This window comes from Nomascus leucogenys, chromosome 12 (genome assembly GCF_006542625.1).
Source record: "Nomascus leucogenys isolate Asia chromosome 12, Asia_NLE_v1, whole genome shotgun sequence".
Classification (NCBI taxonomy): domain Eukaryota; kingdom Metazoa; phylum Chordata; class Mammalia; order Primates; family Hylobatidae; genus Nomascus; species Nomascus leucogenys.
In genome coordinates, this window is record NC_044392.1 from 26,652,439 (window position 1) to 26,680,097 (window position 27,659).

Consider the following 27,659-nt stretch of genomic DNA (forward strand, 5'->3'; position numbering starts at 1 on the left):
ACAGCAATAATGCACACTCTTTACCTGTCTGGGCCTTGGTGTCGGCCTTCTTGCTCTCCTGGTCCCCCTTCTGGGCCCACACGTGCACCGTGTACTCCATGCCCGGTCTCAGGCCTGTCAGGACGGTGCTGCTCTGCTCTTTCCCCACTGGAACCTCCCTGGTCTCTCCATCAGCAGAGGTGTAGCGCACCACGTACTTGTCAATGGCAGCCTGCACTGGGTCCCAGGAGACAGTGGCCATATTCTCTGTCACCCGGTCAGTCACCAGGTTTTGGGGGCTGTCAATGTCTGGAAGGAAAATGTTTGGAAAGGTTTAAGCTCTGAAGCCATGGAAGACATATCCATCCCCCCATCTTCATCATTTTCATCTTCCGGAGCTCTTTTAGAACAAGGCAATGGCATTCTCATCCTGAGTCTCCGCTGGGAGGCTAAGGAGAAAGTAGCCCTTGGTTCTGAATTTCAAAGGAGGAATCATTATAAGTGAGGCATTCTTTCTTGGCTTTCATTTCCCTAAAATGTTGGAGGAACGATGTCTTCTCAGCAGCATATGGCACATCACAACCTCCAATTAAACAGCTGCCATGACATTTAGGGTTCCTAACTTAACATTTTATCAAGGGCTACTTCACTGATGAGCACTCTAAAAATATTATCACAAGCATTGCAATGACCAGATCCTGTACCCATCTTCTGCTAAAAGCATTGTTACTATAAGACTTTACTTCTCCCTTCCAGTGGGCCAAGTGGTCTCATGAACAGCTCATCACTGTCAGGGAAGAGCAGCCCACTGCCATCACCACGAGAGCTCAGTCTTTCTTTCATCTTTAAGCCTTCTAATTGCAAAGTCTTTCTGCTCAGGCCACATCCTTTGATGCCATACCCATTCAAATCCACACGCTAAAACTCAATTCCAATTGACCATCTCTCTTTTCTTACCTGTCGGGGCGTTGGTGTCAGTCTTCTTGCTCTCTCGGTCCCCCTTCTGGGCCCAGACATGCACTGTGTACTCCACACCTGGCCTCAGGCCTGTCAGGACAGTGCTGCTCTGCTCCTTCCCCACCAGAACCTCTCTGGTCTCTTGGTCGTCAGCAGAGGTGTAGTGCACCACGTACGTGTCAATGGTGGCCTGCACCGGGTCCCAGGAGATGGTGGCAGTATTCTCAGTCACCTGGTCAGTCACCAGGTTTGCTGGGCTGTCAATTTCTTTAAGAGAGAGATGAAAGAAGAATGTAGCCTTTACCACCCTCTAATTCCATAAAGACAGCACGAACACAATCAAAATGATAATCTCAACAAATGTCAGAGTCTCTAATATGTCAATGATTGAGTTAATGTAAAGGTCTAATTAAGCAAATGGTCTGAAATTCCAGTAATAAGCTAATAACATTTAATAAGAAGTAGAGTTTTCAGACAAAGCCAGCATCTTTATCAACTCTATAAACTTTTCCCGGAAGTTGCTTTGGGATAAAAATAATTGGTCTTCACATTCAAATTTCTCCTTTAGCCTGGATTTATACAACATATTCTTCTAGTTCCTGACTCCTTGCATTAGAAAGCAATTATGCTGAACAAACCTCTGCATCTGCTGTAATATGTTCTTTGAGAAGAAAAATATCCTAGAAGTAGTAGCCATCAGTTCTTTCCATATAAAACACTATATCTGTGGCCAGGGAACCAGGATACTTTTTAATTGATAGTATCTGAGGTCTGGTCTAATAAAAAGAATCAAACTTGTAGAATCTGTCTGGGTTTCTCTGTGATTAAAGTGGGTTAGAACCTGGGCTCCATCTCTTCCTGGTGGCTAACTTTGGACAAGCCGTGTAATTTAAGTGTCTGTCTCCCCAACTCTATGAAGAAAGAAATACCACTACCTACCTCATAGGTTATGGTGAATAGTAAATGAGATACTGCATAGCAAATGCTTAAATATAAGTTGTTATTATTAATGGCATTTGAGGCATTTTGACTCCTTAGGGAGTCAAAAATCCAAGCAATTGTGTATATGGTTAGCACGCCTTTATTATCCTCTTTTAGAAACTACCTCCTCAAAAAAGGCTGTACTTTTTGTGACAGCACCTGCATTTCATATCTGCACAGGACCACTTGCCAAGGGGGACAGGCCAGCATGGTGGAACGCACAGCCACATGCAGTGACTCACCCTAGGGAGCAGAGTTCAGCATGCACCACAGACATCTGACATGAGGACAAATGATTTAGCATCCAGGATTCTGAGCTGGCTTCATCCTTCACTAGTGCACCAAACACACAGACTGGCCCTCCATAAAAACCCCTTGAGATGACCTAACCTGTCATATTCTCACACCTTAGCCTCCGCATATGCTGCCTCCACTGCTAACTCCCACCCGTCCTTCCAGGCTTTGTTCAGGTGTCACCTCCTCCCACAGCCTGCATGACCCCTATCCTGTCCTAGTCTGTGGTAGGTCCCCTTTCTTCAGTTTCCCATAGCTCCAGGGACATTTGTTTGCTCTAGAACATAACTCACTGTGCTTTATCTTTTTAACTTGTCTTCTCTACCCAGAGGATTGTGAATGCCATACGGGTGTGAACCACGTCCTTCATGTTTATGCCCCCAGAGCTCAGCTCTGGTCTGACCCCTTCCCAGTGGCAATGCCACCCCCCTAGAGGCTCCCTGCTGCTTACACCACCACCGCCTAAGAAAAGGGAAGGTTCTTCTCTATTCCAACTTCCTTTGTTTTAAAAATGGGCCGGGCGTGGTGGCTCACGCCTGTATTTCCCAGCACTTTGGGAGGCCGAGGCGGGTGGATTGCTTGAGCTCAGGAGTTCGAGACCAGCCTGGGGAACACAGTGAAAACCTGTCTCTATTAAAAATACAAAAATTAGCTGGGCGTGGTGGCAAGCGCCTGAAATTCCAGCTACTTGGGAGGCTGAGGCAGGAGAATCGCTTGAACCCGGGAGGTGGAGGTTGCAGTAAGCCAAGATCACGCCATTGCACTCCATCCTGGGTGAGAGAGTGAGACTCTGTCTCAAACAAAACAAAACAAACAAACAAACAAAAATGCTGACCCAAATGCTCTTTCTTTTCACGACACTCAAAATCCTCATAAACAGAGAGTCACGTGTAATGTAAACCAGGAGGGGCAATCTACAACCCACAGGCCAAATCTGATCCACTGCCAATCTTTATCAATAAAGTCTTATCGGAACACAGTCACACCAGTCCATTTATACATCATTGTCTGTGGCTGTGTTCACGCTCCAATGGCAGAGTTAAGTAATTGCAATAGAGACTGTTGGACCCCCAAAGCCAAAAATATTTACTATCTGGCCCTTTACAGAAATTTGCTGACTTTGACTTTAAACAGATTTAGATATCACCATCCTTACTGTCAATATCTTCTCTGCTCCCCTGAAGAAGAGGTCAACTATTGAGGCCCACATGGATCTAGGAGGCTGTGCACCACGAAATCTTTCAAGAGCCAAATACTAACATTCTAAAAAATCATTGCTCTCACTTATGCCATAAGAAACAGGAACGGAAGTAAAGTAACTTGCTCAAAGCCACTCAGCTAGTCAATAGCAGAGCTGGGGTTAAAACCTGGACAGTCAATCTTCCGAAACCATATTCCTAACCACCTCTCTGCTTCTCTGAGAATCTCTATACTCAGTGACTGTCCAGAACAGAATGCAAACAATAAGTGAAGCCTTTCCCTCTGATTTCCTGCCAGCTGTTTTGGAACCTCATGTGGGCACCAGGATCAGGCTGCTCTAAATTCAGAGAAGCACCAGGAGAGGATTTAAGCAGAAAAAATGGCTGGGCTATGTCCCAGTATAGTCCCAGGACCCCTGCAGGCACAAACTGAGCAGAATGACTGGGTGAAGTATGAGAACCCTCATGGCTTCTGAAAGCTTAAAGGAAGAATTGCTCCATTTAGTAAATGTTGACTCAGGATGCAAACTGTTTCCACGGTCTAAAAGAGAGCTCCAGATTATATGCAAAGTGCCTGTACAGCCACTGCAAACTGAGATAAGCATTCAAATTCACTGTCAGCCCAATGTTTTGAGTTTTCACATCTAAAAAATGAAAATTAGAAAGTGTTACCCTATTCTGAGGGGATTGCATACGGAATTCCAACTCAAATAAGTATGACCTTCTGCATCAAGTGAAAAAGCTGATCTCTTTTGTTTGATGTTAAAAAGGAAAAAAATATATAATTATGAAAATCAAAATTGGTTTTGCAACCCTCCTCCCCACTCCTGCAAACAAAAGAGCTGATGCCAGGTGAGCAATGACCTCCTGATTCAAAAATCAACCTTCTCCCTGCCATGAGGAAACCTATTTATGCTCCCATCCTTCTGTTACCTGTGAGGGCATTGGTGTCAGCTTTCTTGCTCCCCTGGTTGCCCCTTTCAGCCCACACGTAGACCTTGTATGCCTCTCCTGGCTTCAGGCCCGTCAGGACAGTGCTGCTCTCGTCCTTGTGCACTGCCATTTCCTTGGTGTCCCCATCAGCAGAGGTGTAGCGCACCACATACTTGTCTATGACGGCCTGCACTGGGTCCCAGGAGACAGTTGCTGTATCTTCAGTCACTCGATCAGTGACAACATTGGTTGGACTGTCAATTTCTTCATAAAAACACATGAGAAAGAAAAATCAGAGAAACCAGTTGGTTGGTCAAGATCATAGATTGTTAAAGATATAGTTCACCTGGGTGACCTAGTTCAATAGTTTATGCAATGCAAGGGGGTCTCTCCATCATCAGTGACAGGTGGACAACTGGCTTCTGCTTGAACCCTAAACTAAGAAAGCACTCTCCAATAGGCAACACAATCCATTCCATTTTCCATTTTCATACTACTGAACATATTAGAGAAAACTCCTTCAAATGTAACTCCTTCCAATTGTCTACCCTAGGTAGACAGAGAGAATACATCTAATTCCCCTTCCAGAAGACCAACCAGCAAGTATTCAAGAAGAGTCATCATTCCCCTCCCTAGTTCTCCTCAAATCAAAACAACATCACCTCCCCTATTCATTCCTTCCAAATTACAGTTCCAGACCTGGCACTTTTATCTACACATGCTCCTCTTTCTCTTTTCAAATACAAATCTCCAAAACTCACTTCATTCACTCAACAGCACTTCACTGAACATCCATTATGTGCCAGGGAATGTAATGACATTTAAGAGTTATCAATGAACAAAACAGTCAGATATCCCCACCAATGTGGAGTTTATATTCAAAAAGAACTAACCCAGAACAATATGCCAGCTGTGTCCTAGAGACTGTGCTTCCCAAGAACATATCCTGAGCCCATGACCTTAGAAAATCTCTCATTTTTTCTTTTACACATGTCCCTGCTAACCCAAGGTCCTGCTTCATGTATTCAAGCAACAGCAAGGAGGCCAGTGCATCTAGACAGAGTTAAGTCAAGCAGCTGGAGGGGAGGCCAGGGAAGTGAGAGGGACAGTGGACTATGGATGGCCTTGAAGGCCATTGTAATGACATTGTCTTTTACACTAAGTAACAAGAGAAGTTTCTGGGGGCTTTGAAAAGAAGAATGACCTGATCTGACTTGGGCTATCAAAGGATCCCTCTGGCTTCTGAGGATAATACTGGCTCTAGCGAACCGAGAGTGAAGGTCACCCAGGAGGCTGCTTCAGTGGTGTATATGCAAGATGGAGGGGGTGCAGGCCACTGCAGCAGTAATAAGGGTCATGGGGAAGGCTGGCTTTGGAGCTTTCAAAGGTAAAGCTGTCATAATCTGCTGATGGATTCAATATGGGATACAATGAATGGTTTGTTGGCTTGGGGCCCGAGTAATTTGCAAAATGGAGTGGCCATTTATAGAGACAGGGATATCTGAGGGAGGGAAGCATTTGCAGTAGGGAGTGGGGAGAGGAAGAGGACCAAGAGTTTGCTTTTGGATACATTAAGTGGTAGAGCCAAGATTTGAACTCATTCTTATCTAAGACTATACATTTCCACTTTATACCTCTATGTCCTAAGCAGCACTATCAATAGCATTTTTCTTTGAAACTAATAATAAATTATAAATAAAGTAAAGTGTGAACTGAAAGGTTACTGTGACCTGAAATCCAGCAGCAGTAATAGACGGTAACTAGAGAGAGAAACTGGTCTTGAACTATTGCCTTGTGAGACAATAATCTCACTGTGACTGGCACTGCGAGCTCGGAACCAATGGTCTCACAATAGTCTGCCACTTGTGGGCCTCCAGGAATGACAGAGTGGACAATTAGGATACAGGCACCCACTGTCTGACCCCATGGCCAGGGCCTCTGGAGGCTCCAGCAGGCTCTAAGAGGACAGTCAAGGAAAAGAGTGCAACGATAGAGAGAACTCTCTCCCCATCCTGTTACAACTTTCTGTGCAAGACATGATCCTGCATGTCATAGGGAAGAGATGACAAGAGCCATCCAAAACCAATATCTCTATCTGGAGAAACTAGTGGCAAAGTGGAAATGGAAAACCAAGGATGCAGGAAGAAGCGAGCAAGAACACCCTAGCAGTCCTGCTCTTGAAGTTCATGGCCCTCACCTTCTCAAAAGCATCCACATCTGTACAACCCCAGGTCCCAGCAGTGCCTCCCACCTCATCTCCCTGCCCCAGATCGGTGCTTGCTACCACCGCTTCCGGGACCCACAGCAGAGGCCTGTGGCTTTGTGGCGTTGGTGCTGCCTGTGTGTATTGAAAAATACAACATAGCCAGGCACAACAGCTCATACCTGTAATTCCAGCACTTTGGGAGGTAGAGCTGGGCGGATCACTTGAGGCCAGGAGTTCGAGACTAGCCTGGCCAACATGGCAAAACCCCATCTCTACTAAAAATACAAAAAATTAGCCGGGCGGGGTGGTGCATGCCTATAATCCCAGCTACTCAGGAGGCTGAGGCACGAGAATGACTTGAACCTGGAAGGCAGAGGTTGCAGTGAGCTGAGATCACGCACCGCACTCCAGCCTAGGTGACATAGCAAGACTCAGTCTCAAAATAAATAAATAAAAGTAAATAAAGGAAAGATCCATCACGTCCACATGGGTGGAAAGAGGAAGCAGCAACCAGCCCTGTGGCTCCTTTCTCCCCCAGCAGTCCCAGAGCACTCAAGGGATGGAGAAGAACCAGGAAACAGCATCTTGGGTATGAAGAGTAGGAAGGTAAAACTGAATCATATTATGCCCAGGGTTATAGGAGACCTGGAGGTTTAAAGAGGTTTAAGAGAGGAGATGTGACTTCTCCAACCTCACAGTGCTAGTCACAGCTCTTGGCCCCCTGCCTTCCCTTTTCTCTCAGTTCCCTAGCCACAGCAACTCAACTCAGAAGGGGCTCTTCACAGAGCTTGCTCTCCTTGACCATTCCCCCGATGGGGATCAGGTGCTGAGTCACAGGAATGGGAGGAAGGCCTCAGAGATGGGACCCCCATGATAGGCCACATTGCTGGAAGAGGCCAGCTTTGCAGGACTGAAACCTCTTTCTACCAAAAAGGGATCTGGAGATTATGAAATAGTTTTTCCATGCAAGGAAGGCTTTCAGCAGCTACAGCAGCTGGCTAAATCACAGATGAGCCACAGCTGTAGCCTCTACTACAAGACAGGCTCTCTCCACCGTGGCCCCAACATCCTCCCCAGGCTGGAACTTCCCAACTGCTGGACACTAGCAGCCCCGGTGGGACCTTTCTCAGGGACATTCAAGGTCAATGAGATGTAAGGTAAGGTTTGTAAAACTGGATAGGTGGGACTTGCCTGTGAGTACATATGTTAGTTAGAATAAAGGTGCACTTCACTTCAAAGAGATCTAATTTGCAAGACCTGAGCACAGTATATGGAGGAGGTTAATTAGAAGCTCTGTTCACATCAGGAAAGCTTATTCCACTTTATGACAAGATTTGCCACAGGGTTGGGTAGGGAACGGCTGTCTTCAGTCTAGGCTGCAACATCCAAAAGCCCATGTCCACACTTGAGCACATAGTCACAGGCATTAGGAACAGGTTTCTCCACTCACAATGTCCACCTGTGAATCTCCCAGGTGGTGCAGCATAAGATGGAACTGATGGGATGTAAAATCTATGAGAAACAAGCTTGGGGGAGGAAGACACGGGGGCAGGACCTGTGTCATTGATTTGAAGGTGGGTTCATGGAAGAGGTGCCTTGAGACCACAATACCTACACGTTCTGTACTCTTGTTTTCACAGAACTCCTCTAATGTCTTTCCATTGTGGCAACAAAATTATCCAAAAGGCACCGTTTGTAGAAAATGCACTCAGAGAGGTCAACCCTTCTTCCTGTTGTCCTCCAGCTTTGCTTCTAAAAAGGTTATTGACTTTGATTTCAAGTGAACTTAAGTTGTGCCAGCTAGCTGTTCATTAGCTCGCCCTGAGTCTCCTCAACTTTGTAGGCCTCAGTGTTCTCATATGTAAATGGAAATAATAATGCTTGCAATCCTATTGATATTATAAGGACCAGAGATAATATTTACAAAGTCTCACAGTATACAGAAGCCCACTAGAATACAGTGATCGCGCAAATGATAGAGATTGTTGCTGTTGTCCAGATGCTCAATGTGTGTGTTGGTGGCTGTGTATCAGACAGGAGTTCTGAATGGTGACAGGAGCCCAGCCTAGGACATGAAGGAGTTTCCAAAGTTTTAGGGGCTAAGCCATTTCAAATGGAACATTGTGTTTGGAAATCAGTAAAAAGTGAAAAAGATATTAAGAAAAGCAAAACTGCTATTTCACAGCATAGTCTAAGGAGGAAAGTTCTGAGAAAATTGATGACAAGTGAATATTCTAGGATATAACCTCTGCTGTGCATGGGAGCTTGTGAAATTACAACAAAGCAAGCATGCTTTGTTTTATACACACCAGGGAAAAGCAAGAAGCTATTAACAGAATACCATCATCATAAGAAAAGAGAAAGGACTTTAAACTCATTTAGTCCAACTCTTCATTTTACAGATAGAGGACAAAAGAATGACATCACCTCTCAGTAGCCTGCCTTTCTTTTCATTCAATGGGAAGCATAGCTGTCAGGGTATGATGCAGAAGTCCAGGGACACTCCCCCTGCCAACCCCCCAGAGACACCGGCCTGGCGTATGCTTGCTGCTCCTGAAGATGACCTGCTTCTGAGGCTGGCCTTTCTGGAAGGTGTTCCAGCGCACTTTGAGTGTGTTGGGTAACAGGGTGAGGAATTTCAGTAAACCATTTCCCTGTCATGGTATGAGTTACACTGGGTGCCTCGTTACATGAAAAATCCCTGAATGGTGTCACTTCCTCGTTTCCTCCCTGCACATGCTCAGGCTGTTCTTCAGTTCCAGCATCCTTTTCCACCTGGTGGGATGCAAAACGTTTGGAGAAAACAGAGATTCTTCTTTTCCCTTAAACTAATTAACAGTCTAGCCAGGTTTAAGAGTGTTTCCTGACCCTATAAATTACAGTGTCTTTTTCTTTTTTATGCTGGTAAAACACATGACACAAATTTATTTGCAACCCAATAAAATATTCTATCCTGGTTTTAGGATATAATTGACAATAAAAACACTTTTGAGTAGCAACATTCCAGCATATGTGAAAGGCTAACTAGCAATTCAAGGCCATATGTGATTAAATGCTCTCAGACCTCAGAAGCAAATCTGGCTGACATTTAATGCGGTCATAGAAGGCTGCAGTGGAGAAACTGTTTGAGCACAGCCTGGAAGGATACGTCACATTATTGCTGTGATCCCCTGAAGGACAAGGACCATGGCTTATCAGCTCTGGAAATTTCTAAAGGGACCAGGTCTCTTTGGCCCAGATACATCCTGCAATAAATGTTTGTTGAATTAAATTAATTTGTGGCTAGAAATAATAGCAAGGGTTTTCTAGGCTATGTAACAACAGAAACCCACTTGCAGAGATAAGCCTTCTGTTAGGAAACCCCACGAACAGTCTGGCTACAGGAAGGCTTTCCCTGGGGAAGTAATGAGAATAACAATGGCCCAGGCTGGATGGGCCATGGAGGCCAAGATAAAAGCGTTATGCTTCCTCCTCAGTCAGTGAGGAATCATAGAAAAATTTTCAGTTAGGAAGCAAACAGTATGAAAATTAACCACAAATAATGGGCAAGAAGGATGGGAGGTGTGATGTTATGATTATAATAAGAAACACATGTTTGGTTTTGGTTCCCTGATTCCTGGCACACAGCTCCTAAAACCCTTGGAATCTCCAAAGTGAGATGTCTTTTGTATGTTAATGAGATGACTGCTCTAAGGGGTTGGGGGGTGCTCCTGGATAGCCTCAGAAAGGGGGTGGTTGCCAGGGAACCAACCTTGTGATTAGAGGATTGGAACTACCAGCCCCACCTGCCCACCCCCCAACAAGGGGAAGGAGAGAGGCGCTCACAGTTGCTAAAGATTGAGTTAATCACCAGTGGCCAATGATGTAATCAATCATTCCTATATAATGAAGTCTCCATGAAAACGCAAAAGGACTGGGTTCAGAGCACTTCCTGGTTGCTGAACAAGTGGTGGTTTGGGGAGGGTGGCACACCCACAGAGGCCATGGAAGCACGTACCTTGACCTATGCATCTCTTCCATCTGGTTCTTCACCTGGATCTTTGTAATATTCTTTATTATACTAAATAGGTAAACGTAAGTAAAGTGTTTTCCTGCGTTCTGTGAGCTGCTCTAGCAAATTAATGGAACCCAAGGAGGGGAGTCATAAGAACCCCTAGTTTATAGCTGATTGGTCAGAAGTACAGGTCCTAACCTGGGGACTGTGACAGGCATCTGAAGTGAGGAAATTCTTGTGGCACTGGGCCTTTAACTTGTGGGATCTGAGGCTATTTCCAGGGAGACAATGTCAGATATAAATTGAATTATAGAACACCCAGTTGGTGTCTGATGGAAAACTCCCTGGTGTATGAGGAAAAATCACTTCCAGAGGTGGAAATGTTCTGTGTTGTGTTGACTGTGTAAGAGAAGAAAAAGTGTTTATCTCTTACAGGAGGGTAAAAGTGGGAAGCACTTTAGCTTTGTAGTGTGAAAGGAAAATAAAAAACTCGGGACCCCAATTCACTCTGCCAAAAGGAAAAAATAAAGCTGAAAGCTGAGTTATGCAAGAAGCTGCCTTTCCTTTTGTTCCTACGCAGGCTACAGATAAAAGGTTAAATATCTCCACAGGTAGCTACTCCATGTTCACCTTATCCTGTGAAAAGTGCAAATGTACTCAACACATAATTGACTATCCCCCTACGTGCTCCTTTCTCTTCCAACATGGGAATTATCATACCCTTCCTATTTCCTCTTCAGCCCACTTTTCCCATTTAAATATTGAAGTCCTCAAAATCATCTTTGGAGAAAGGTACAGACCACAGATGGTTTCTGTGATTCCATGTTTCTTTCTCCCAGGCATATCCTTAACCTTGGAAAAATAAACTTCTAAGTTGATTAAGGCCTATCTCAGGTACTTTTTGGTTTGCAGTAGCTAAGCCCAAAGGCTTAGACTTGGGTATCCTGGGTTCAAATCCCAGCTCTGTCCTTTCCTGGCTGGGCAATCTTGAGCTTAACTTCTCCAGTTTTCTTATATATGGCAGAGAAATAATAATAGTATCTACTTCATTGGATTGCTGTGAGAACTAAATGAGATATTCATAAAAAGTGCTTAGTGATTATAATACCTGGCACTCAGTAAGCTCTCAATTAATTCACAACTACAGGGAATGCCGCTGAAAGCACAGAAGTACTTACCATTTTCCAACTCATTAAAACAGTTCCCTAGTCCACTATTCAGGCAGACTGTACAGTCTACATTGTCTAGTTTGTAAATTAAGTTATATGTTCTCCATTATAAATACCCAACTATAACTGTTTCATACTGCAGATAAGCAATCTGTTAGGCAGCTGAAATGGTGAATTCAATTCTCACAACATCTCACCCCTTATTCTCACCACCATAACCAGCTATTTCCAGGACTGAATTGGAAAGAACTAAAAAACTTTTCAAGGAAGACTCAAAACTCAAAGACTCCTTCTTTACCAGCTCCAAGGATTAGTCTCCCCGAGTGGCACTATGTTCTAGATCACAGGTTTCCAGCATGGGGAAGGCAGGAGCACAGAGTTAATGAGGAAGTTCACAATTCAATATGGGCTCAAGCATGGTTTAAAAACTAAAAGTTACCTAGGATATCTCATATGTATGCCTACCATGTTTTCAAATTCTGTTCTGATTAATACATTACAAACTTATTGTCAAATATGACTGATTTGTAACCTTTTATCATTATATATTTTCTCAATACACAGATGACAACATAGCACTACTCCCATGTGAGGGTTTTTAATATCTTTTCACATTTTAGAGGAGTCTACTGAGTGTGGTCATCAGGAAAAAACACAGGTGTGGCAAGAAGAAAATTATAGATCACTTGTCTTTAGGGAATAAGGAGCTATGTGCCTATGTCCTAGATAATAAATGCCTTAAAAACAAAGCAGTGATAGAAGCTATTAAAATAAGCAGAAGGGTGTCAGACACGGTCTTGTCCCTTGACTCCAAGACCCTGGGAGAGATTTTCAATGGCAAGAAAAATTTGAAATAGGAAAAGTTTGCTTCCCTTTCCCTGCCCAGAAATAGACATCAGTACATAAAGGGATAGACTCTCTCTACATGCAAATCCCAGAATTCTCTTCTTTTTTTTTTTTTTTTTTTTTTGAGATGGAGTTTCACTCTTGTTGCCTAGGCTGGAGTGCAATGGCACGATCTCGGCTCATCACAACCTCCGCCTCCCGGGCTCAAGCAATTCTCCTGCCTCAGTCTCCCGAGTAGCTGGGATTACAGGCATGCGCCACCACGCCCAGCTTATTTTGTATTTTTAGTAGAGACAGGGTTTCTCCATGTTGGTCAGGCTGGTCTCGAACTCCCGACATCAGGTAATCCGCCCACCTTGCCCTCCCAAAGTGCTGGGATTACAGGCGTGAGCCACCCCGCCTGTCTGCAAATCCCAGAATTCTTATCCAGAGAGGAGTCAGCCAAGAAAACTGTGAGAATGCAAACACGATTAAACACCCATAGTGCCTCCAAGTAGCTCTCACCTGTCCTGCCATTCAGAAGGATCGGCTTGCCCTCCAGCTCTCCTCTCATGGGTACCACCGTGATCTTATACTCGGTCCCTGGGTGCAGACCTGGAAACAAGCAGGCAGCGCAGGATGTGAGTGCAGGCTCCAGACCCCTCTCCCCAGCACTACTCCTCTCTGGGATTTCTCCCGTGAGGGAAGATGAGGGGTTATGCTTCCTCCTCCAAAGACAAATCTGTATTTGCAGGCGAATAAAGCCCTGCAGGTGCAGTAGAACATGAGGTGTCACTGAGGAGGCTTACAGGCTGGGGATGGGAGTAGGGCATCAGAGCAAATGAGATGACGGCAATTGAAATGCATTTCCAATGTTCTCTGGTTCTTCACTGGGCCACCTAGCACTTATTTCCCAATATTATTTATAGAACCAAATGTGTTTCTGCTCCCAGCAACCCTTTTCCTTCCAAAGCATCTCTCCTTATTGTGACATTTAGCCTAATTTTTTCCTATTTATTTATTAGAGACAGGATCTCACTGTGTCACTCAGGCTAGAGTGCAGTGGTGCAATCACGGCTCACGGTAGCCTCAACCTCCTGGGCTCAAGGAATCCTCCCGCCTCAGCCTCTTAAGTAGCTGGGACCACAGGCGTAAGCCACTATGCCCAGCCCTTTTTTTAAAAAAAGTTATTTCTGTGTAGAAGCAACTAGAATTATTGTCCCTTGGGCACAAATATTCAGACTCTGGTGGTAAAATGCAGACGAACAGAAGCTTGTGTGAGGCACACACCCTCATTCTGCACTCCACAAACACTAAGAACCCCAAAATGTCCTGTCAAGACAGAACTCAAGGAGTGGACAGCAGAATAAGGCTCCAGGAGGGAATTTACCATGAAGCTAATAAGCCCCACACTTTGACAGACCCATTCCAAGGCCTTGTACCTGATTGGGTATTCATGATTGCATATTACTTTTCTTAAAAAAGAGCCCTGGAATTGTACAGACTTCAAGCACTGCCAAACTTGATCCATCCCTGCAGCCTTGTTTCCTTAGCAGCCATTTGAGCTCCAGCTCTTGGCAGCATTAGCTCAGAAATCGGAGACAGGGAGCCACCCCTGTTCACTGCACCCTGCCCCCCTCCACATCCCCCAACACAACAAACCAATCTCAATCTCTCTCTCTCTCTTTCTGTTCCCTCCTGTCCCCAACACCCAAATACGCAAGTTCCTCCAAAAGGAATATCTATACACCATCAAATCCATTCTGAGACATGGACAGGGTCTTCAAGAGAGTTTGCTGACTTGGAGAACATCTCACAAATAAAATCTGTTAACAAGGTGCTGTGGGATCGAGCTCTGGAATGCTGGGGCAGAGTCTACAGGCCTCCTGGGTGGGCTTATGTCTGGCAGATTCAAGGATCAGATTCAAGTGTGATTCCTAAGGCCCTGGGCTCTCTGTGCACACTTGAGCAGTGCAGATGCAAGTGCCCTCTCCACACACTATCCCCACTTCTGCATCCACAGCAAACATCTCACATTCCAGTGATGGCTCTTACCAGTGATGTCATATCGGCTCTTGGGGTCACTGCTCTTGGGCACAGTGACCTCAGCTACCTCCTGCCCTGTCATGGGGCCATATCGCAGCTTGTAGTAGTCCACCTCAGTCGAGGGGTTTTCCCACTCCACGTCGAGGGAGTTCTCAGTCTCATCTGTCACCCAGGCAGTGCCAAGCACAGCAAGGTCTAGGGCAGGGGTGAGGGAGGCAAGAGAAAGTGGTGAAGAACAGAGGTTCTGAGATTCTGTGACAGGCTGTTGGTTATCAAGTCAGCTCCCTTTCTTGACATCTCAAGAGCTGGCTTCAGCCCCAGGACACAGTTCTTAACAGGTGTCTTTGAGCTACCAAAGTAGCAACTAAGCTGCTGGTTTTCACATATTCCATGGGCAGACTGTCTTTTGGGAAAGCCTCCACTTCCCAATCCCATCAGAGGCCATGCAGTCTTTCCTTTCCACACTGACTTTGGTCAAGCCCAAACTGTACCTCTCAGGCTGGCCACCCAAACCACTCAGCCCAGAGCTCCAACAGCTGCAGCCCTGAACTAAAGGCCCACTCCAGCTGCAGAGCCCCTGCCCTCTAAGACGACCTCAGGATAAGCAGATCAGGCACTTCCATGGAAAGTGGAGAGAATCTATTTCGAACTTTCTCGAGGACAACATTGGTAATCCAACAAGATCCTTCCTCCATCTCCCAAATTGCAGCCCTTGCCTCTCAAATTCTCCTTTAAGGATGAACCCTAGGCAAAACTATAAAGTAGGTGAATTTTAACTTGGTCCATCTGAGTGTCCTTCCTGCTCTTTTTACCAAATTTTAGCACTTCCGTCAGGTACCTGGTATTCTCATGCTGCCCAGTCTGTCTGTCCTGTGAAGGAAGAGAGTTATTGTATACATTTATTCATAGTAAAGTATTAACGGCTAAATGTTTACTCTTCTACTCAGAAAAAAAACCCATGAAGTTACAGTGATTAATACAAAGGAATGGATCATTGCTATGGCTCTAAGGGGAGAGCTTTTCTAGGGATGGGAGGACTAGGGTCTTTGAGGAGCACTTCGAATTCCAACAGCCATATCCCAGGCTGAGGGAGCCTGGCCTTCTAAGTTTGGGATAGGAAAGCCAAGGCCCTCCAATTCTCAGGCTTCCCCTCTTCATCAGTCATGTCCCCACCTTCACCTCCCTGGAGGTGTCTCCACCCAGGCCTGCTGACCACTGATGGACGATGCAGGACAGAGAATTAGTGTTAGGCCAGGTGTGAACTCAGTGATCTCAAGGTCCCTGGGCTCTGAACGTCCCCAATTCAATCAGTTATGGATAAAGAGCCTCATAGAGCCTTTTCTCTGAAGCTTTTCCTCTCACCCACTGGCTTCCATCTGCCAGGTGCTGTTTTTAGACTCCCATTAAAGATGGAATTCCCTGAAGGACAGGTCAAGAGGTGAGTAATAAATGTGACTTGAGGCTTATAGAAGAGTTCCTACATGGTGTAAAAGAATTAGGAGGGAGTCACAAATGAAAAAGCAAGGACTTAATGAGAATGTTCACGATTATGGTGGGGATGAGTACCTCTTGTCTTAGGCTCCCCTGAGGAGCAAATAAGAATGTGTTTAACCTGAATCAGATTAGAAAGAAACAGAAACTTCACACTTGCAGAATTTTACAAATCCCGAGAGCAAGATGCCATAAGGGGTTGCTAGGACTTTCAGAATAGGCATCTCTGTGCTGCACTGGGAGGCTTTGGACACAGTGCTAGCTGTACCAGAGGCAGCCACAGACAAAATGGGGAAAAAGAGAAAAGCAGACTCTGCCAGCCAGAGTGGGCCTGGCTCTCACAGTGAGGACTTGATGTCTCCTATTGAACATAAACCATTTCACAGGACATCAATGTGTCAGGTCACTCTGTGACCGCGTAGATCAAGACAAAAGCAAGACCCTTCCATGATCAACTCTGAACACAGACAAAAACATGACCATTGTCCAAACCACACAAATAGCTGAACACCCACTCTCCTGACTACTATGAGTGATGGCCACTTCTGTTACAATCACCAACTTTAGCCTCTCAGAGGGGAGAGACTCTCCCCACTTCTTGACAGCACCCAATCCCTGCTTCCTTACACCTTCCCCCAAATTAACTAACACAGGCCCAAATTCTCTAACCAGTCCTTTCTAACACTGTCTTACTGAGACACCTCTATGGTCCCCCATAGTGTGCAGTCACCCATGCTAGAACAATCAAGACACCCAAGTTGTTCAACTACAGGCGTGCTCCTGGGGGTCTTTAGCTTGAGGGCACTGACAAAGGTAATCACACATGGTGCCCTCATGATGGCCAAGTCTCTCACAGCCCTTTCCAACACTGACCCATCCCCACCTCCACCCTGGTCCCACCACCAAAAAGGACAGGCAGCTTGATGTCTCTGCAAAGACAACTGCATGCCGAAGTTCCATCCATCTGTATCTTCCTAGATCTTTCCCTAGAAGTTTAGGACAGGATGGAGGCAATGCATTTTTAGCACCTAGAACAGTGCCTGACAAATGGTAAGTGCTCAATAAAAATGTACTGTGTGAAGGAATGATTCAGTCATTCAACCAACTATGTTTCTCCAAATCCTTGAAGATCTAAGCTGCTTTAAGAATGTTCATGAGGAAACAAGAATGTTTAAAGAGTAAGCAGTGATGCTTATCCCTCTAAACATTTTAGTGGTATTTGCTGGTGCACAGGAGATTCTGTTTCTCCAGATCAAGCCTCCACCATCCTCCATCTTGTTCTATACCCCAGGCTGTGACCTCTGTGAATTGAGTCAGCCTGTTTCCCTGACCCTTTGGCCTCCAGGTTCAGCTAGCAGGAATCACCAGCAGATCAGAGGGCAGGAGACAGAATTCTTTGGAGACACGGTGGACTGCCTGCATCCCTCTACCAAAACAACCCCACCAGGCAGCTCTTTTCTACAGCTCTCTCTGGGTCCGAGTACCAACGTCTATCCCTTGCCCCTTCAGGCGGGAGTGTATCGTTATTGATGCAGGTCTTAGTGTTTCACCATCCAACCCCGACCCACACCTTTGTGAACAACCTGTTAGTTAAACTTTGAAATTTCATTTACCCCATTTGTGTCCTGTCTTTCCCACCGAGATGAGTCTAACTGATACAGGTGGCTTCAGCAGCCTCTCACCCATATCTACCTGAACTTTCTGAATGGCTTTGGGGGTTCAGTGAGAGACTGGGGATGCAGGTCTACCCTTTGACTGCTTATGAGAAGGTGCAGACCCTACTAATCTCAAGGACAGAGAAGACCCCGTGAGCCCCCATCTAGCAGGTCTTCATGGGCTTGGAGGACCCAGTAATCAGGGAGCAAGGAAAGAAGAGAGAGAACTGGGACTCTTCAGAACCTAGGATTGTGGCAGCTGTGTTTTTCAAACCCCAAATCAAGACAACTGTCTACAGGTATTTAATGAAAGAAAACATTTAGAATGGGGCCTCTCCTGGGAACCCTGGGGCATCGGGTGGCTTCCTCACCTGTGGTGGCAAGTAGATGCTGTGGGCTGCTAGAAACTTCTTTCTTGACGTTACGCAGGGTGACTATGTACTTGGTTCCAGGCAGCAAACCAAGAATCTCGTAGCTGTGCTGCTCCTTGGGCACATGGATCTGCTTCCCAGAGAGCTCCTTCCCCAGGGGGTAGTAGCTGAGGAGGTAGTGATCCACCTGGCTGGAGGGCTCCCAGCTCACCAGCAGAGAATCCTCCGTGTTCTTGAGCAGCTGCAGGCCCTGTGGGGCGACCACTGCAGGCAGAACAGAAACAGGGCAGAGAGGGTGAGAAAGGGAAGCAATCCAGACCCAGTGAGTATTCCCTGACCACTATAAGGGTGGGTGTGCAGGATGCAGACCTGTATAAGGCGCCATTCCCGACCCCTAGAAGTTATTATCCGAATGACAGGTAATTAATACTGGCCCCCTCACCACACATACACACTCACACACTCACACACAGCCATTAGATCACAAGACCAGTGGTCCTCAAGGTTAGGGCCTCTAACCAGCAGCATCAGCATCACCTGGGAACTTGTTAGAAATGCAAATTCTTAGGCCCCATCGCAGAATCAGAAACTCTGGGGTTGGGACTCAGCAATCTGGCGTAGGCTAAAGGAAGAGACCCCCAAAGATGACAACGTGTAATTGACGGTTAAATGGTGCATTGGAAAGAAGAGTCCGGCGGCCCGAGGGCACATCTCCGCTCTCACCCTGGGCACAGTCCAGGCCTGTGAAGCCCTCCTCGCAGTAGCACTCGCCCGTGTCGCAGAAGCCGTGGCCGCTGCAGTCGCCGGGACAGCGCTTCTCGCTGCAGTCCTCCGACATGAAGTCCTCGTGGCACTGGCACATGCCGCGCACGCACTCGCCGTGCCCGCTGCAGTTCTCAGGGCAGGCCGGGTAGCCGCAGTCAGCACCCACGTAGGGCTCGTGGCACAGGCAGCGCCCGTCCACGCAACGCCCGTGGCCACTGCACGCCCCAGGGCAGGCCAGCTGCTCGCAGGCGGGGCCCTCCCTGCCCTCCTCGCAGTGGCAGCTGCAGGTCTCCAGGGAGAAGGTCCCGTGGCCGCTGCAGTGGCGGCTCAGATCTGGGAAGCAGAGGAAAAACAGTAGGCTGCGTTGAAGGGTTGTGCATGGGGATCTCCTTCCTTTGAGATCAGCCGTGCAAGACCCAGAAAGCATTAGCCCCACTCTTAAGGGACTGGTGATTTCTGGGTCTTGCACGGCTCTTTTTTGGAGGATGGTGGAGCTCCACAAGGGAGAAAAGGTGTTGGCCCTTTCCAGCCTGGGCCAGGCTTTCTAATCTGTGACATCTGCAAACGTCTCCTTCTTTCTCTGCCTGAAAAGGCTGCAGGACCCACCCTTCTTTCCTTTCCCTTCCCGTATGAATTCCCCTGGTTCCTTCCTCTCTACATGGTGGTCATTATTTAGTGCCTTCCTATGGAGGGGCCTTAAATGCTCCACCCTGGCCAGCTGACACTGCAGGGCAGGACTCCTGGGGGGGAAGTGAGATCCAAGGAGGTTGGAGTTTGCTGGAACTAGCAAGGCTGGGACCTTGTGAAATAAGCCCAGATTGAAGTCTGGAAAAACGGAACTGCAGAAGCTACAAAATAGCCTACTCTCAACTATGGGTATGGTGGAGAAGGGATTTAACCAGGCTCCCCTCTCTGACCCTACACAGCAAGAGGCAGCTGGAGGGTGGACCAGTCAGTGCAGTCTCCTCTGTGGCCCAGCTTCTGCTTCTCAGAACACTTTCTTTTCTTCCTAAAAACGCTTCCAAAGTGGGGGCTCCTCAGAAGCAAGTCCATACTGGTTATTCATGGCAGTGTCCCTGGTGCCGAGTTCTGTATCCGGATCTGATGGTTAAGGTGCTCTTTACCATAGCAATTCCTTCAGGCATGAAATCCTATGCCAAAGTACCGTTCATTATCATTGGATCAGCCTGGGCAGTTTATGTTTAAAAGTGATGGGGTTGTGTAGGGGGAGAACCTTCATTATTTGTAAAATTAAATTGTAATTATTTTACAATTATAATTGTAATTTTTACTAATAACATAATTATAATTTGCTGATTTGTAAATTCCTCTAAGGGCCAGGAATCTTCTACACACCATCTCTAGTTCTCAGAACTATACTAGTTGATAGAATCATCCCTGTTGGACAGTGAGGAAACATAAGGGATTTACCCAAAGTCACACAGCTGAAAAGTGGTAGAACTGGGATTTGTAATCTGTCCTGTCTAGCTCCAAGGCCCTATCTTTCCTGTGTATCCCATTGCTTCCTCTCTGAGTAGCGCTTTGATTCACAGGTATGACAGCTGCTGGAAGCATTCCCATCTGGAAGCAATAGGCCAGGAGTCTATACTCTCTGCAAGAGCTGCTGGTCCCTCCCTGCTCAGCTTCCAGATGCCCCCTGGAGCTAGTATCAGTGAACAAATGAATAAATAGCAGGGATGGGCCCCCTAGACAAAACCCAGAATGAGAAGTAGGAGCACACCAGAGTCACAAAGTGCTCATGAGGCTAGTGGAAACCCTGGCACATAATAGGTGCTCATCAAATGTTTGTTGAATGAATACCAGGTGGTGAGCTCACCAGTAACTCCCTGGCAGCAGCGCTGGGCACTACACTGTTCCTTCATCTCCACCATCTCTTCCTCCAGCTTCTTCACCCGGGCCAGGAGGTCCTGGATACTGCCTGCCAACTCGCAGTCCTTCTGTGGTGTCTGAAGGCGGATGTTGTGTCTGAAGATGATGTTCTGTTCCTCCCCGGCCTCCCCCAGGGCCAAGAGCGAAGCCCCATCGTCACTGAGGGGCTGAGGGTCACCGTCCACCTGAACCAAGGCAGACTTGGGCACATCGATCTTGTAGGTGTGGCTGACAGTGACCTGTTGCTCCTTGTTGCTGCAGCCAGGAGGCTCCAGAGTGGCTGGGGCCGAAGCCACCAGGAGCACAGAGCCAAGCAGGAGCCCCAAGGGGAAGTGGAACATCTCCTGGAGACTCATCCTTGGAAAGACAGGGAGCAGACCCTCCAGGATGCCTGTATTCAGAAACATTGCAAAAGAAAATCATGGAGATGTGCTGAGGGAAATTGGCTTTTTTTTTTTTTTTTTTTTTTTTTACCAGATTCTAAGAGCCCACAGGAAGCTGAGAAACCAGCAGAAAGAACTCCTTCTATTTCTCCCAAGGATCCGAACCAAATTACTTTCTGTTCCTGCCTCACAGATTGGATATTCCTGCCTCCTGTCTTTGCTTACTGTTCACACTGCCCAGGATGCCCTTCTCTTCACCTCTCATTCTAGGCTCACCTGCACTTATTAATAATAAGAAGAGCAGCTCTCTTGTGTTGACAGCCTATTGTGTGCCACACTTTGATCCCCCTAATTCTGGATCTTTACAGCAACCCTAATATTATCCTCCCTCTTAACAACATCAACAATAAGAGCTGCACATACAGCACTTGCTATGTGACAGGCACTATTCTAAATGTTCTAAGTGTTTCACATTTATTAACTCATTCCATTCTCACAATTGTCTGTGGAATATACTATGATTACCCCCATCTTATAGATATGGAAACTGAAGCACTAGTACTTTAAATGACTTGGCAACCAGCACCTAGCTCAGAGTGGCAGGATTTGAACCCAGGCATTCTGACCCCAGAGTCCATGCTCATCCCCACAATGCCATGCTGCTTTGCACAGATGAGGAAGCTGAGCAAGTTGTCCTGAGTCCCACAGCCAGAAAGAGCAGAACCTGTACTCAGACCCAAGTCCACTGACTGCAGAGCCAGCATCCTGCTCACGACACTCACTTGTGAACCAGTAAAATATAAGAATTTCTAATAAAATTACCTGCTCTACAAAGTCTTCTCTCCTGTCCCCCTGCCTCACCCAGGTGGAGACTAGCCTCGCTTCTGCTAAGCATTCAGAGAAATAGACCTGTCCCTCACTGCTGGTCTCTTGAGTGTTGACCTGGTGTTACAGTTAGTCTTGTATGCAGCTTGTCTCCCCACCAGGCTGTGAGCCTGTTAAGGACAGGACTGGGCTGATTCGTCTTGGGGCCCTCCTGTGGCAGGAGCACAGACACACATGATGAGAGGTTTGGTCACTGTTTCTCAAATCCATCAGTGCATGGGTGGCCTGGTTTGTCAGTCAAGCCAGGCAACCTGAGATGGGGCAGGTGGTTAGGTTTTGCCTCCTGCTTCACCAGGAGGTGGTGTCTTCACCACTGTCAATGAGCAGAATAACTCCTCTCTCCAGCCATTTCCCCTTGTGCCCCCAACTCCCATCTGGGATGGCCTATTCTTTGCACACTAACAAGCTGAGGCAGGACAGACCACAAGAGACCCGGCTTTCACCTCACATTTTGCTCACAGGAACCTCAGTCACAAGATACATCCAAGTTGGGCTTGCATAGCGGCAGTTATCTAGAAAGTGATCTGCAGAGCTGTCTCTTGACAATGGGTTTCTGTAACTAACCCAAGATCTGCAATTATTTTTTTTTTTGATCTGCAATTATTAATGCCAAAATTTGAAGTCAGGAAACACAGTCCTTTCCTGTGGTCTGTGTTTTGCTTGAGCACAGGCTCTCCCTGCCCATGGTGAGCGGCAGTTGGGATATGGTGGAAAGGCACCTCAGACAGGCTCTAGGATGTGCATCCCTAAAAATGCTCCTCATCCTGAGCTTCCACCTCCTCATCTGTAACGTGGGAATGACAGCGTGTCACCCCTCTTAGATGTGAACAGCAGTGAGCACTACGTCTGGTATGTGAGCAGGGATTAGTCAATATTTCGAGGTTTATTTTGTTTTCAATCGATTTACTGAATGTGACTTCCTCTTCTTCCTCATCTGTTTTGCTATAAAGAATAATGCTGGCCGGGCATGGTGGCTCACACTTGTAATCCCAACACTTTGGGAGGCCAAGGCGGGAGGATCACTTGAGGCCAGGAGTTCGAGACCAGTATGGCCAACATGGTGAAACCCTTTCTCTACTAAAAGCACAAAAATTAGCCAGGTGTGGTGGTGCACTCCTGTAATCCCAGCTTCTTGGGAGGCTGAGGTAGAGAACTGCTTGAACCCGGGAGGCGGAGACTGCTGTGAGCCGAGATCGTGCCACTGCACTCCAGCCTGGGCGACAGAGCAAGACTCGATCTCAAATAATAATAATAATGCCTAGGTTGAAAGGCATCTTTCAGCTATATTGATCATAAAAGGAAGAAATATTTCTAGCCACTAAGCCAAATTCTAGTAATATGTAAAATGTTTAACTTTTAATAGTCATCATTCATTTAGTATCAGGAAGTTGAGGAAATGGGGTGAAGAGCCCTGGAAGAATAAAAGAAGAAGAAGAATTACAATAGTATTAAATGCTAAATGTTATTTATTGAGTTGCTGCTACGAGCTAGGCATTGGCTGGGTGCATTAATCCTTGTAATTAATCCCCAGAGCTGCCATGTAAGGTTAGTGTTCCTCTCCTCACTCAAAAGGCAAGGAAACCAGATCTGAGAGGTAAAGTCATTTGCCAGGGGTTGCCCAGCAAAGAAGTGGCAGAGCCAGGATTCAAACGCAGACCCATCTGATTGCAAGCCTATGCTTGCTCTGCGCCAATATGACATTCTGATACAAATGACAAATGAGCGCAGTTAGATATATGTCCCTATGCAATGCTTTCATCCGTTACACATGTTGTACCCAAGGGATGTGCCACCACTGTGAATTAAACAGAATGGTACCTATGAAGAGTTTTTCTTTGTGTTACGCCTTTGCCCTCCCACTCCTTCGTGGCTCTTCCTATCATCAAAAGCACGTATTGTTGATAATAATAAGAGCTCACTTCTTCTGAGAACTGACTGCATTTTAGGCACTGGACTCAATACCCGGAAGATGGAATGGAATTGTCAGTAGGACACTTCTTGTTGTCTTGTGACTTGGACCATGGATAATAAGTGCCTGCACATTTCCTTTTCATTTTTTTTTTTCAGACAGGGTCCCATTCTGTCACCCAGGCTGGAGTGCATTGGCACAATCACGGCTCACTGCAACGTCCACCTCCTGGGCTCCAGTGATACTCCCGCCTCAGCCTCCTGAGTAACCAGGACTACAGATATGTCACAGTGCCTGGCTAATTTTTGTATTTTTTTTGTAGAGATGGGGTTTCACCATCTTGCCCAACCTGTTCTCAAATTCCTGGGTTCAAGCAGTCTGTCCACCTCAGCTCCCCAAACTGCTAGGATTACAGCCATGAGCCACTGCACCTGGCCATGCCCACACATTTCAAAGACAGTGTGCTACTGGAGGTTTGGGGGTTGGGGGTGGGGTCACGGTGAATTAGTGGGGGTGGCAGGCAAAGAGACCAGTGCCTGATTCTGGCCCGGAGGAATTCACAGGTGGAAGCTCAGCTGGAACAGGCTGCGTGGCAGAGAGAGGAAGGGGGCTGCAGTGTGAGAGGACTGAAACTCAGACTTTGGCGAGGCCGAGTTGATGTCACAGAAATGAGGCATGTTAGAGCTACCAAGAGGGCAGTTCAGGGCCCGAGCTGAGGTGCAGGTCCACCATTCAGCAGGAGTGTGCCACCCCAGGGGGGCGACTGCAGGAGGACATGCCCAGTGGGTGAGAAGGGGAATATCTAAAGATCCCACAGAAGCTCCCCACAAAGGAGGGGTGGCCCAGCACTGGAAGCATTCACCATAACAAGGGCATCCAACAGAGGGAACCACAACAGCCCCAGTAAAGTAAAAGTGCCCTCTCCTTTCTTTTATAACCCCCACCTCGCCCCAGGCAGCAGCAACCTGGTGAAGCCAGAAGCAGCCATGCACGTTAAGGAGAGAGAAGTGGAGAGAGGAAAGCACCAAGCCCCTTCCCTCCAGCTTCTCTGCAGATTCCAGCACCAGGTCTGAGCTGAGAAAGAAGAAAAGATGTGGCCTGGATGAGAGACCGAGGCTCAATACTGAAATGGACTTGCCTTCACAAAAGCAATTCTCTTCTAAGACCAAAAGCCACCAGAAAAGCTCTGGAATCTGCTTGAGATTTTTGTCAGAGGATGGGGGGAGTGGGAAGCCAGGAGAATGAGTTGGAAGGCAGGTGTAGGCTAAAAATAATGATATTTCACAACGGCCATCCTTAGACGTTCATCACAAAGATAAAAGCCACACACTATTCTCCACTTGATCGCCAGGATAGGAACTGAGGCTCAGTGGCATTGAGCAACTGATTATGCAATTGATGAGCACACGGCCACAGACGCAACCCCAGGTACACAGTGTCCAGCAATGGAGCCACTAATCCCTGTGCACTTCTGCCGTTCACCAGTAACAACGCATATTGATTTCTGAAGCACCTACTGTGTTCATGGCAGCACATGGGTTTCCACTGTCCAAAAATCTTCTTCCTGGGCAAAAATAGGGCTGAAAAAGCAGACTTCTCTGCCCATGCTTTCCATCCCACCCCCCACCCCCAGCCTGAGACATAAATGAAGTGCAGATGGTTTTCTGAAGAAGTTCTCAACGAACGCAAAAAAAAAAAAAAAAAAAAAGCCGTGGACTCTTGCCATAAACCACAGCAAGGCTGCCCAGAGCCCAGGTCTACAGCATTTGTTTCTGTAGCCTGGAATATGAGAAATCCCAGAAGTCCCTGTTGGAGCCCTTGGTGTTGCCTGTCCTTCTGATTTGTAACAAGATGTCCTCATTAATTACTGCCTCTCAGATGCCACAAGTTGCGCTCAGATTTTCCTGGGTAGGTTGATTGTTCGAAAGAAGATGAGAGCAAGGGAAATCCTCAACCTAACACTCTGTCAAGTGTAATGAGCAAGAAGAGAAGCCTGCTGGCTCTCACTCCAACACGTGGCAGGAAAGAGACTCCTTGTTTAACAGCAGAAGGGAAGGATGACTTCATCGACTCTTTCAGTATGCACAGCAAACCACAGGCTGAGCTCCACGAGGGTGGGGAGGGGGCAGACAGGGCAGAAGATTTTTCCGAGCAAAACGCAGGATGATACATTTCCAAATAGGGAGGATTATTCTTCTGAGGGGTATTTTCCCATGGAAAGTTGGGTAAATACTGCAGGGATGCATGAAGCGAAGGACATTTACATGCAGGAAATGTGTATACAGGAACCACGGGAAACCAGTTGTCCCCAAGAATCATTGTCTTACAGAGGCTGGTCATTAATTCTGACTGCAGGAGGGGTGTTGGGTGGTGTGGGAAGGTGGGAGGGAGGGATACATTAGACTCAGGAACAAATGCTGCCTTGTGTTGCTTTTACCAGAAAGGCTCTTTGAGAAGTACACGACTGACCATGGGCTGCATGGATGGTCCCCGTACTTCTGCCTTCAGATGTTGCAGGGCTCTATGCTTCTGCTGTGTTCTCTCTTGGTATCTGCATCTACCCCTGTGGCTTTAATTTCCAGCCAAATATTGACAGCCACCAAATCTGTATGCATGTTCCTAGCCCAGGTATCCTTGTGAGCTCAGAGATGACAGAGATGGCCGTGACTGTGTTGATCCCCTCTGTATCACCAGCCTCATAGCACAGTCCTGCCAAAGTAATATTTTGTGAAGTAAATAGTAATAGCCACTGGATTTGTTTGTGTCTGTGTATGTGTGCTTATTAGATAATGGACATTGTGCCAAACGCTATAAAAATTATCCTCATTTAATCCGCAAAATCCTGGGAGTCAGTTGATATCATTCTTTGTGACAGGTCCTCAGAGAAGTTAAGTAATTTGCCAAAGGACACACAGCTAAAAAGCAGCAGAGCTGGGATCACACACCAGGTCTGTCCACTGCCCGTGTCTGTGTTCTTCATCTCTCTGTTATATGTCCTGTATACACACACACACACACACACACACAAAAAAAAAAAAAAAAAAAAAAAAAAACACCAAATGTCCTCTGTTCTGCCACGTGTTTTTAAGAGAAGGTTTTTTCCTGAAAATAAAAGAAACCCAAGGCATAAACTGGGTTTTCAGTTAAAAATTAATAAATCGATAACTAAGTCCCGTGCCTGTACTTCCGCTGAGTGGTGCCAAGGATGATCCACTGGGAACATGAATTGCATTTCCCTCACATAGAGGTTAAGTCCCAGTCAGTTCTCATGAGAAGCTGGAGAATTCCCTTCCTAGGAAACACCAAAGTGCACGGAGACTTCTGTCTGCAGGGGCAGATGGCATCCAAGCCTTGGTCAAGGGAGGAGAATGGCCCCTGAATCCTGATGGTCCTCTTGGACCCCAGGGGTGGATGGTTTCTGTGTCACCTCATTTTCCCCAAAGAAGGACACACACCCTGGGTCAGGAAAAAAAAAAATACTACTTACGCCAAAGAAGAGAGGTAGCCAATTTCTAGCCACTGTTACAGACCTTTATACTTAAATTCAGGGCTTCCTCTGGTTCCCTTATTATCTCATCCTGCCTTGACAGTTAACCACAGGAAAATGAAAGCACTGCTTTGGGTTTTAGAAAAAGTGTGTCATCATGGATTTCCAGCACAGTCACTTAAGAAGATATTCTGTCCCCAAATGACAGGGTGGATATCATTAAACTATGAAAGAAAATGA

The 27,659-nt window shown here is 46.6% G+C and overlaps 1 protein-coding gene across 2 annotated transcripts in view; it reads right to left on the minus strand.

Annotated features, from left to right (window-relative positions):
* Window positions 1-27,659, minus strand: part of TNN (tenascin N) — a 72,688-nt gene that overhangs the window by 41,844 nt on the left and 3,185 nt on the right. Inside the window, exons 2-9 of one of the 2 annotated variants that reach the window (XM_003258919.3) lie at window positions 20,703-21,146; window positions 18,824-19,198; window positions 18,101-18,364; window positions 14,593-14,778; window positions 13,063-13,152; window positions 4,344-4,607; window positions 937-1,203; window positions 25-288 (exon numbers count right to left, since the gene is read on the minus strand). In XM_003258919.3, the coding sequence (XP_003258967.1) occupies window positions 25-288; window positions 937-1,203; window positions 4,344-4,607; window positions 13,063-13,152; window positions 14,593-14,778; window positions 18,101-18,364; window positions 18,824-19,198; window positions 20,703-21,111 (2,119 nt within the window). In that variant the 5' untranslated portion in view covers window positions 21,112-21,146. Of the gene's footprint in view, window positions 1-24; window positions 289-936; window positions 1,204-4,343; window positions 4,608-13,062; window positions 13,153-14,592; window positions 14,779-18,100; window positions 18,365-18,823; window positions 19,199-20,702; window positions 21,147-27,659 lie in introns of those variants that run through there. The other variant, XM_030823193.1, reaches the window with a different exon arrangement.